The sequence below is a fragment of the Episyrphus balteatus genome, chromosome 1, assembly GCF_945859705.1.
Source record: "Episyrphus balteatus chromosome 1, idEpiBalt1.1, whole genome shotgun sequence".
In the NCBI taxonomy this organism is placed as follows: Eukaryota; Metazoa; Arthropoda; class Insecta; order Diptera; family Syrphidae; genus Episyrphus; species Episyrphus balteatus.
The window spans coordinates 77,180,634-77,193,166 of NC_079134.1; the positions used below are offsets into that span (position 1 = coordinate 77,180,634).

The 12,533-nt window shown below is 33.4% G+C and overlaps 1 protein-coding gene across 1 annotated transcript; it reads left to right on the forward strand.

Annotated features, from left to right (window-relative positions):
- The first annotated feature begins 1,267 nt into the window (after positions 1 to 1,267).
- LOC129906927 (uncharacterized) lies at positions 1,268 to 1,906 on the forward strand. The gene has a single exon (XM_055982921.1). The coding sequence runs from the start codon at positions 1,268 to 1,270 to the stop codon at positions 1,904 to 1,906; it is 639 nt and encodes a 212-aa protein (XP_055838896.1).
- The last annotated feature ends 10,627 nt before the right edge of the window (positions 1,907 to 12,533 follow it).

A 12,533-nucleotide genomic window follows, 5' to 3' on the forward strand; every position in this document is an offset into this window, starting at 1 on the left:
TGAGTTGTTCATTTTGTGGCAAAATGGAAAGCCCGAACGAAGCCAAGTTGAGGCAGAGCAGAGTCAATTGATAGATGAAATTATTTCTGAAGAAAAACCTGAATCAAACGAACCAAATTCACTTACCGATCTTAAAAGAGCTCCTGGAAGGCCACGTTTACTTCGCACTGGAAGCAGAGGGCGTCCAAGAAAACTTTTTCAAACAACAGAATCGAAGGAAGAAAGCGAAGAAGAAAACCTTCAAATACTAGCTGAAACAGAAAACGAAAGTGAAGAGTTCGCTGGTGTTGTTGAGATTAGTGTCGCTGATGCTATGAGCAGTGACGAAAGCGTGGAATGGAAGGATGCCATGGAATCCGAAGTGATGAGTTGGCTCAAATATGATACCATGGAAATAGTTGAGGTCAACAAGAAAAGTGATGTTGTTGGGTGCCGTTAGGTTTTGACCAACAAACATAACTCTGATGGTCGGGTTGAAAGACGAAAAGCTCGACTCGTAGCGAAAGGATATAGTCAGAAGCATGGAGTTAACTATCATCAAACATTTGCTCCAGTTGCAAGACTAGAAACTTTACGTTTGCTATTGGCTCTTGCTGTACAGTTTGACCTAAAAGTATGGCAATTTGATGTTGTGACGGCATATTTAAATGCAACATTAAATGAGGAAGTGACGATGAGAGTACCTGAAATGTTGCATGAGATATTGCAAAGAATTATTTCTAAACAAGGGGAAAAATCGAACTTTGGAGAGCAAGCGAAGAAGATGCTGAACCGTTTTCAAAATGGAGGCAATGCTTGTAGGTTGAAAAAGGCTATTTATGGACTTAAACAGGCTGGTCGTCAATGGTATCTCAAACTCACAGAAAAGTTACTGAGTTTTGGATTGAAGCCTACAGTCAATGAGCCGTGTCTTTTTCAAGATGATTCTGAGGGCGAAAGAATCTTCGTACTGATATATGTTGACGACATATTAGTTGCTTCGAAAGATGCCAAAAGATCATAGCAACTTAAGAAATTTTTGGAAGAAGATTTCGAAATTAAAGATCTTGGTTTGGCGAAATATTTTCTCGGTCTGGAAATCAATCAAGAAGAAACTGGAAAAATTGAACTGTGTCAAAAGGGATATACACTTAGTCTTCTCAAACAATATGGAATGGAGAAGTGCAATCCAGTTACGACACCTTCCGAAAAGAATGTAAGTTTTGACAATCCACCAGTTAATGATTCATAGGAAACATTTCCGTATCGAGAGCTTATTGGTGCCTTGATGTATCTATCTGTGGCGACAAGGCCAGATATTGCAAATACTGTCTCAAGATTGGGACAATTTACTTGCAATTCAAATAAATGTCATTGGTTAGCAGCGAAACGTGTGCTAAGATATCTGGCTGGAAGTGCAAGTCTCGGGCTTGTGTATACAAAAAAGAAAGAAGCCTTATGTGGATACACTGATGCTGATTGGGGAAATTGTGTCATAGATCGTCGATCGTATACTGGGTATGTGTTCTTACTTAGTGGTACTGCAATTTCTTGGAAATCAACAAAACAAAGAACTGTGGCCCTTTCCACTACAGAGGCTGAATATGTAAGTTTATCTGAAGCTTCAAAGGAAGCAATTTACTTGAGAAGTATATTGCTGGAGCTTGGATTTTTGGACTTTGCTAAAACTAAAATTTTTGTTGATAATCGTGGTGCACTGTGTTTGGCAAATAATCATGTTTTTCATGCACGCACTAAACATATCGACATCAAACATCACTTTGTTCGAAAATCTGTTGTTGCTGGGATGTTTGTGTTGCAACATATACCAACTGATCAGATGACTGCAGATATTCTTACCAAGCCGTTGAGTCGTGAAGTTCACTCGAAATGTACTGAAGCACTTGGGTTAAGAAAACTAAATTAATTTCATTTTTGTTAACGTTTGTATTGAGAGGGCGTGTTAAATATTGGTCTTTAACAATATATACGTTTACAATAATTATTTACTTTGATATATTTACTGTACTAAATTTATGTATAGTGTTTCTGATAATTATGTTTTATTAATTTTGTAATTAATATTTTTCATTCAATCAAATACTTTTGCTCAATAAACATTGTTCCTGTTTATATAATAAATATTCTTTTTGTTAAGAACATTCTTCTTTTGGGAACCTGCATAATATTTCACAGTAAATTTATTTTTTGCAAGAAATGCAGTAGATCTACTGCAATTGCAGCAAAGTGGCAACGCTGCTCACTCTCCCGCGAAAATAAAAAAAAAAGAGTGTGTGTACACACCATGTACACGCGACTGAAGTTATACTTCTCACTCAGTTTATTCATTTCCGGGGCTAAATTTTTGAGAAAAAAAAATAAATTTTATCTACGATTGATGGTCTTTATAATCAACACAGGTTTTATTTTTGTCTATGTTGTTTTCTTTTCCTTTTATTTATGAGTATTTACATTTTTTTTGTGTCAACTTGCCACATGCAACTTGCCACACGCAACAACTTGCCACATGCAACTTGCAACATTTTGCATACTGAATGCCACATGCCTCGTGCTACTTGCTACATGCACTTGCACAATGTTTCATGCCACATGGTACTTGCCACATGCAACTTGCGACATGAAACATGCAACTTGCCACGTGTTGTGTGTTTTTTTTTACCGTACTGCGGCGTAGGGTAGGATGGTATAAGAGTGCGAAGTCGATAAGAGTGCGCAAGGCCATTTTCTACGATTTGAGAGGGAATATAAGACTGAATGCACTTATTTTGGAAAGACTTAAGTGAGTTTGATCTGCTGTCAAAATTTCATGCAAATGTGTTTGTAAACAGAGGTGCTAGTTAAGTTTAAGTTTTTGAGCCCTTTTTTTTCTAATTTTTCTTGCCAAACAAATTAAATTTTCCGCTAAACAACAAAAAATAACAATAAACGAAGTATGGGATATTGAAAGTAGACAAAAAGAAAACATTTGAGGAACACGTAAGATTGGTCATAAAGTGCATTGTGAAATACATATATATTCTTCGATTACATGTCTGAACGTGTAAGAGTGCGCACCATCATGAAGTATAAGAGTGCGCTGTTAAAAAAGCAGTAAATGCTACCCAAGGCTTCAAAATAACTGGCATTTGTCCATATACCAGCAAACAGCAGCTAGAAAAAGCAATTTCAACCAAAAAGAAACCAAATACAAGTTTTACAAAAAACAAGCGAATGAAAGTAACTAGGAAATATTGAAATTTTCTCGGAACCATTAATCGAAGACTTAATTGATTGTTCCTCATGCAAGGAGTGATGGGTTGAAAAATACTCTGTTTATTTAAAGAAAGGCAGTTTTATTTGCGACTTTTGTGCGAACTTACACCCAGTACGCAGCTGCGCACTCTTACAAACTAAGCCGCGCACTCTTACACAATAGTGTGTATAAGAGTGCGCAAATGACCTAATGTGGTATTTTGCTTATAACTATTGAATTAATACATTTTTGTTACCAGTTTTAAGTTTTTTTCGTTGCTTTGATTATAAACTAAAAACTATATATAAAAAAGTACTTAAATTCTTTTTGTTATTGTTTTATTTGGTGCTTTATCTAAAATGCGCACTCTAATACCACCTTACCCTACTGCATTTTTTAAAGTACTACCAACTATAAAGGTGAAACGACAGCCCTGCTGCCCAATTGTTTCGGAGATGGCTGATCGCGTCATAATCCCTTTGACATTCTTGTCAAAAAACAAATTTTCATGCCCACCGTCCTATAAGAAGTATAACTTCAAAAAGGAGTGCAAGTGGGTAGATAGACGTGATTTCAATTCGTCTTTGACTTTCTAAGCAATCAGCTGCTGTGAAATATTTCAAATAGGTATATATCGTCGGCGTAAAGCAAAATTGTTCTAAGTACATAGGATTCCTTAAGGACTAAGAACAATTTTGCTTTACGCCGACGATATGTACATAAACTGTATGTAATTGAAAATATTTTATAAGAGAGTGTCAGCTGATTTTCAGATTTCATGGGCACTGGGCACCGATCAGATTGTTCAATTGTGTGTAGACATATAGACATACATATGAGGTGCAGAGTGTTGGTGAAATATGAACATGAGCATAGTGTGCGTATCTTCTTATACATTAAGCCGATGTCGTTGGGCGACATGACGTCTGCGTGCATAAGGCGGCCGGCCCACAGACAAGATACTTGTGTGTTCGCTCCGGTGTGCACACAAGTGTGGTGTCTGGTGTGTATGTGTATGGGTCGCTTAAATCTGTGAAAATTTTGGTAGATGGATAGGTAGGTAAGCAAGTTCTTAGATGAACTTTATTTTTTTGATGGAAGCAAGACAAAAAAGCAGGGTTGTAAAAAATCTTTTTTAAACAAATATTTACTGCAACTTGATATTGTTTCGTATTAAAAAAATACTATTGCACCATCTTTATTGACAAAAAAAATATTTTGCCTTAAAAAAAATTGTACCTATTGCAAATAAAAAAAAATTCTCCATAGAAAAAACAAATCAATGCGAAGTGTGGGGGTGTGGGCAGTAAATAGTTCATTTTTAATATTCGTCGAGCTTCTTACAATTTTAGTTGCAATAATAATTTTTTTTAATGAAAATATTTTTCTGTTGTACCTTATACAATTTTTTTTATTGATGCTTTTTTTTTCAGTTGCAATAAACGTTTTTTTTTTCAGTTAAATTTTTTTTTTCCAAAAAATATTCTTTTAAATTTAAATTCATTTTTTTACTTGCGGTTTACGATTTACGGAAAAGTTAAGAATTCGTAAAAAAATCGAGCTAGAGATAACAAAAAGCGAAGATTGGGTCTCGCAATAATTTTGACTGTCTGCCTCTATCTCGATCTGTAGCGATTTTCTTGCTTGAAAATTGGTAACTAAGAGTGATTGCGTTGAGGGTAAATTTGCTTTAGGACCAAAATAAACCTTTTACAGAAAAGGTCGGGTTTCTCAAAAATTTTTGAATTTTTTTTAAACTTTTTTTTTTATTCATATTCAATTATACAGGGTGATTCAGGAATAATGTGCCAAAAAGCTAGAGCGTGTAGGTTAGGTCGAGACAAGAAAATGGGAGGGGGGGGGGGTGTAACACAATAACGTGTTACACCTTTTTGTAAAGCCAAAACCCTAGTCTTTTACAAACATTTTAAAGAAAGCCATTTTATGGCACAGTTTTTGAAAAAATAATTTTTAAAATAAAAATTTTGAAAAAAAAATTTCAAAGTAATTATTTTTTTATTGAATTAATGATAATTTGACCAATTATTTGAACTATTAATGTTTATGTTGAATCGGGCTTTTTTGGTCACTTCCTTTTATATGCAAATAAAAATCTTTATTTCATACTTTCTCCCTAAACTTCGTCGTAATTTTTCGACTTCTTCAGGGGTATTTTATTAAATCTGTTAAATATTACATTGAAAACTTTTTACACTGTTACAAAAATTGTTTAAACTTACATGAAAATATTATTTTGTTACATTTATAAGTTGACAGATAATTAATAATTAAAAACTTTTGAATTTTCTAAAATAAAAATATAAATTATTGACATTTAATAAATAAAAGTTAAAATAAAAAATAAAAACATACATCACAGCATACATCATATTCAATTATACAGGGTGATTCAGGAGTAATGTGCCAAAAAGCTAGAGCGTGTAGGTTAGGTCGAGACAAGAAAAAAATCGTATGGGAGGGGGGGGGGGGGGGGTAACACAATAACGTGTTACACCTTTTTGTAAAGCCAAAACCCTAATCTTTTACAAACATTTTAAAGAAAGCCATTTTATGGCACAGTTTTTGAAAAAATAATTTTTAAAATAAAAATTTTGAAAAAAAAATTTCAAAGTAATTATTTTTTTATTGAATTAATGATAATTTGACCAATTATTTGAACTCTTAATGTTTATGTTGAATCGGGCTTTTTTGGTCACTTCCTTTTATATGCAAATAAAAATCTTTATTTCATACTTTCTCCCTACGTTTCGTCGTAATTTCTCGACTTCTTCAGGGGTATTTTATTAAATCTGTTAAATATTACATTGAAAACTTTTTACACTGTTACAAAAATTGTTTAAACTTACATGAAAATATTATTTTGTTACATTTATAAGTTGACAGATAATTAATAATTAAAAACTTTTGAATTTTCTAAAATAAAAATATAAATTATTGACATTTAATAAATAAAAGTTAAAATAAAAAATAAAAACATACATCACAGCACTTTAGAAAAACTAAATGAAAAACAATTTGAATTTAAATTTGAATTCTAACAGAAAATTACACCGCTCTTAAGGCCCCAGCCCATAGAATCCGTTGCGTCCGTTCCGTCGAAGTTTTTGACAGACAGCTCGATAAAATACACACGTTCTTATGGGAAGCGACCCATAAGCGACGGATCGGACGGAGACGGACGGTTTCGACGGAAGAAGTTGCCCAACTTTCTACTTTTTCATCCGTCGTATGGTTTGACATTGGTTGTAAACAATAGATCTGTTCAATTTTCTGTTTTAGAGTGCACACCGGGGAATTTCAGAACTAAATGAACTGCGCTCTTTTCTTCTCCGATTTTATGAGTTGTGAACTTTCAGTATTCATTAGTGAATTAATTGTAATAAAAGTAACATTTAATGATATATCTAATAAATTATATCAATTAAATACTAAAATTCTGTTGTAGAGTTCAATTTTACTATGCCAAAGTTATAATCTACAAAATAATGATAATCTGTTATTAAAAATTGTTTTTAACTGAAGTACCTACATGAAATCTAGTCGCGAATTTTATTTTATTAAAAAAAAGAATAACAATAATAGTTAAAAATTTCTTGCATCAGAACTTCCTTAGTGCACATTCAGCGATAAAATATCGAACACACCTCGGAATTTGAAGTGAGCTGTCAAAAAGCAATCCGTCGTACGACGTATTCTATGGGTCACCCCTTTCTGTCCCAAACTTCAACTTCAACGGATGGATTGACGGAACGGACGCAACGGATTCTATGGGCTGGGGCCTTTAATGCCAAAGAATAACTTGCTATTGTTTTGTCTCTATCTTCTTGAGTATTCATTGTTTTCTCTATATTTTGTTGTATACGTAGACTTTCAAGTGTGTATCTCTTATTTGTTCTCTTTTCCTTGTCCATTATTGTTGTATTGTCGAAGTCTGCAGAGTGGCCAGTTTCTAATATATGTTGTGATAACCCAGTAGATTCTCTTTTGTTACGAATATCCGCTTTGTGTTCGATTAGTCTCGTCTCCAATGATCTCTTTGTTGTCCCAATGTAGATCAGATTGCACGACTCCCCCTCCTTGCCACTGCACCCAATTTTATAAATTATGTCATGTTGTTGTTCTTTTTCTATTTTGCTTTTTGTGTTGGTGAATAATTGTTTTATTGTTGTATTTGATTTGTGAGCGAATGTCACATTCTCTTTATTTATTATTTTATTTAAGTTTCTCTTGTCCGTTAAGTTTGGAATGTATGAAATACCATAGTATCGCACAGTGTTGCCAACGTCTCGATTTTGTTGAGAATTTTTATTTTGATTAGTTTTATTGATGTTTTTGTTAATTAAATTATTTATTAAGTAGTTTGGAAAATTGTTCATGTGTAGTATTGTTTTTATTGTTTTTATATTTTCTTCTTTAAATTCTAAATCGCTTATTTGTATTATTTTATTTATAAAATTGTTCGCCGTGTTGATTTTTTGTTGTAAGGGTTGAGTGGAGAGGAAATTTATCATTCTACCAGATGCTGTTGTTTTTGAATACCAGTTAAATTTAATTTTGTTTATTGTTCTGAAGATCCTGATATCTAGATAGGGTAAGCTTTGGTTTTGCTCAGTTTCAACTGTAAATTTAAGTTTATTATGGTAATGGTTCAAGAATTCCAAGATCGCGTCTTTATCTTTTTCTTTAATTATAGCAAACACGTCGTCTACATACTTTTTTATGAATTTGATGGTGATTTGTTTTTCTGTCTTGAGTTCTTCTATGGTTTTTTCTAGCGAATCATCCAAAATGATGTCCGCTATTGTGGGGGAGAGAGGATTTCCCATTGGCATACCAAAAGTCTGGTTGTATAATTTATTATCATATTTGAAGTAATTGTTTTCTTTTAGACAAAATTCTAGTATTTTCAAGAATTGGGCTTTTAGTATTTTTGTAAAATTCTTTATTATGTCCCACTCCTTCATTATTATTTTGATGGCTAAATATGTCGGGATGTTGGTGAAAAGTGAAACAGCGTCAAAAGAAACTAAAAAATCATCTTCTTCTAAAACAATAACTTCTAACTGCGTTTTAAGTTGGATTGAGTTATTAATGTTGTAATTTTCATTAAAACAATAAGAACTGATCCAACACCAAAACTGCAAAAAACCAATAATACCTTAGTAAATGAACTTTTTAAAAATAAATACATCGACCAATGGCAAAAGAATAAAATGTACTCTTCATCGTCAACAGCACCGAGACTATACGGCTTGCCAAAAATACATAAGCCAGATCTTCCATTGAGACCTATCTCCTCTTCGACAAACGTTCCATGCTATCAACTTTCAAAACACATAGGACAAATCTTAAAAAATATAGTTAATGAAAATTACAACATTAATAACTCAATCCAACTTAAAACGCAGTTAGAAGTTATTGTTTTAGAAGAAGATGATTTTTTAGTTTCTTTTGACGCTGTTTCACTTTTCACCAACATCCCGACATATTTAGCCATCAAAATAATAATGAAGAAGTGGGACATAATAAAGAATTTTACAAAAATACCAAAAGCCCAATTCTTGAAAATACTAGAATTTTGTCTAAAAGAAAACAATTACTTCAAATATGATAATAAAAAAGATAAAGACGCGATCTTGGAATTCTTGAACCATTACCATAATAAACTTAAATTTACAGTTGAAACTGAGCAAAACCAAAGCTTACCCTATCTAGATATCAGGATCTTCAGAACAATAAACAAAATTAAATTTAACTGGTATTCAAAAACAACAGCATCTGGTAGAATGATAAATTTCCTCTCCACTCAACCCTTACAACAAAAAATCAACACGGCGAACAATTTTATAAATAAAATAATACAAATAAGCGATATAGAATTTAAAGAAGAAAATATAAAAACAATAAAAACAATACTACACATGAACAATTTTCCAAACTACTTAATAAATAATTTAATTAACAAAAACATCAATAAAACTAATCAAAATAAAAATTCTCAACAAAATCGAGACGTTGGCAACACTGTGCGATACTATGGTATTTCATACATTCCAAACTTAACGGACAAGAGAAACTTAAATAAAATAATAAATAAAGAGAATGTGACATTCGCTCACAAATCAAATACAACAATAAAACAATTATTCACCAACACAAAAAGCAAAATAGAAAAAGAACAACAACATGACATAATTTATAAAATTGGGTGCAGTGGCAAGGAGGGGGAGTCGTGCAATCTGATCTACATTGGGACAACAAAGAGATCATTGGAGACGAGACTAATCGAACACAAAGCGGATATTCGTAACAAAAGAGAATCTACTGGGTTATCACAACATATATTAGAAACTGGCCACTCTGCAGACTTCGACAATACAACAATAATGGACAAGGAAAAGAGAACAAATAAGAGATACACACTTGAAAGTCTACGTATACAACAAAATATAGAGAAAACAATGAATACTCAAGAAGATAGAGACAAAACAATAGCAAGTTATTCTTTGGCATTAAAGGCCCCAGCCCATAGAATCCGTTGCGTCCGTTCCGTCAATCCATCCGTTGAAGTTGAAGTTTGGGACAGAAAGGGGGGTGACCCATAGAATACGTCGTACGACGGATTGCTTTTTGACAGCTCACTTCAAATTCCGAGGTGTGTTCGATATTTTATCGCTGAATGTGCACTAAGGAAGTTCTGATGCAAGAAATTCTTAACTATTATTGTTATTCTTTTTTTTAATAAAATAAAATTCGCGACTAGATTTCATGTAGGTACTTCAGTTAAAAACAATTTTTAATAACAGATTATCATTATTTTGTAGATTATGACTTTGGCATAGTAAAATTGAACTCTACAACAGAATTTTAGTATTTAATTGATATAATTTATTAGATATATCATTAAATGTTACTTTTATTACAATTAATTCACTAATGAATACTGAAAGTTCACAACTCATAAAATCGGAGAAGAAAAGAGCGCAGTTCATTTAGTTCTGAAATTCCCCGGTGTGCACTCTAAAACAGAAAATTGAACAGATCTATTGTTTACAACCAATGTCAAACCATACGACGGATGAAAAAGTAGAAAATTGGGCAACTTCTTCCGTCGAAACCGTCCGTCTCCGTCCGATCCGTCGCTTATGGGTCGCTTCCCATAAGAACGTGTGTATTTTATCGAGCTGTGGCAAGGTAAACGTAAAAATGATAATTTGTTGTCTTCTCCTCGTGCTATAAGAGATTGAAGGTCTTCGTTAGAGATTTGCTTCAGGATTGGTGGTTCTGTAACATGAGTCTGCCAGTTAATAAGATTGTAATAAGTTTTTGCATCCATGTTTACAAATGGAACCTGGAAAAGCCTCAACTTTTGTGAATTTTCACCTCGTGCTTTCAGAATACGACGCAGAGCCAATTCTCTAATGTGTTTTTCAGAGTCTGTTAACATTGCTAACAGAAGATTTTCTGGATGAGCAAAGTAACTGTTGCGTTGTATTACCGGGTCAGTAACAGCCTTTAGTTCTTTTGTTAAATAACGAGACCTCCATACTTATTGCCATTCTTGTTCCATCTTTGCAACTTGGGTGGCTTTTAATATCAAACCAAGATGGAGCGTAAACTTTTACAACATAAGTTGCTAAACAAACCAGTTTATCAGAAGGGTCTGATGTTGCAATGTAAAGATGAAGAATCCTATTTGCCCGCGTTAGCCATCTGGCATGTGACATTTTTCCAGGCGATTTGTTATCCAAGTCTTCAGGGCATTCACCAGATATAACGACCGATACTATTTTGTACAAATACAGTTGGTCAGAACTGAGATCTTTCGTGTCTATTTGTGGCATTTCACCAGGAATATTTCGAAATCCTGCAACTGCTAGCTGTTAGCCACTGTAGAGGTCTGTTCAATGTTTTTTCTACTAATCTTATTACACCACCAAACTTGCCAACGTTGACGTTAGTTCCATCACATCCTATAGCCATCAAATGATCCAAAGGTGCATTTTCTGTTAAGAAAAAATTTACTATTGCTCTTTCTATAGATTTAGCTGTTCCATTTTCTGGTGTGACATAGCCCAAGTACTTGCTATCTGGTTCTTTAATTAATGAAATATCGTTGCCCTAGAATTGGGTTGACGTATATACATAGGTTTTCAATAGCCTATACGGCAACCCAATACTAGGGCGACGATATTTTCTTCAATAATGGTTTCTCTATAATATTTTCCGCCTTTTTTATTATTGACCATTGTTTTGTCCTTACGACCATCAAAGTATAGTGAAGGTATTTGGCGACCTTTTTGATTATCAATGATGTTTTTTCGATTTTTATTTTTTTTCCTTCTCAACTTATTTTTGTCAATAATTGGCATATTAGTTTCTTGTAAAACAACCGAGGCTATAGCTGAAGCTGCTCTATCTGACACACCGTAACGATCACAGGTTTGAGACAAAGCTGAAAAGTTTAAAGAAACAGGAGATTCTTTCTTCAGTTTCTTTGTTTTTACTGGTTGATAATAATCTTCGGCGCTCGACGAGGATGTATCACATGCAGAATATGAGGACGAGGAGCTTTCGACGAAAGAAGCACTGGCAGTGGCAGGCATGACTGCTGCTTGAGAGTTATTTTTTTTTTGCATTTCCCGCTTAAGTATCCTTTCTAGACGGTTTTGATTTTTCTTTGTTGTAGCCATCTGTGTTTCCAATTATCATATTTCGTGCAGTTCTTTGGTCGGTTAAAAAACTTTGCTCATTCGAAGGAACTTTTTTTTCTTTAGGACAAATACATATAGTTAAATCTGAGCACTTGCATGAAGAAATATAAAACAAAGATTTGCTGGAAGCGAGGAAGTCTTCCAAACGCTTTTTAGGTATTTTAGGATGAGATTTTAAAATATTTTTGAACTTTTGGTGGTAAGCTTTAAGCATTTGTTGCACTCTTACCTTTGATGAAACGGGAAGTGATGCTTTTCTCCATATATTTTCTATTTTCACAGTCAGAATATCAGCAACTTCTTGAAAATTTGGTTCTTTTTTCGAATTTTTAGTCTCTTTAATTTCAAAACGAGTCCACTCGTAGCACTTTATAACAGCTTCATAAGTTGGAAGCACATTATATTTAAAATCACTTGTAGCACCAAATATAGGACACTTAAAAGCTTTCCGCGTGCGAATCATTTTAAAAATCAAAGAAGCACTTGTTTGATCTAGCACAGCTGAACGACTAAAAAATCTTGTTGCAATTATAAATAACGACTTTTTCAAAAAAATTATGCTATCC

Coding starts and splice junctions, on each gene's coding strand:
- LOC129906927 (XM_055982921.1), top strand. CDS start 1,268: ATGTATCTATCTGTGGCGACAAGGCCAGATATTGCAAATACTGTCTCA.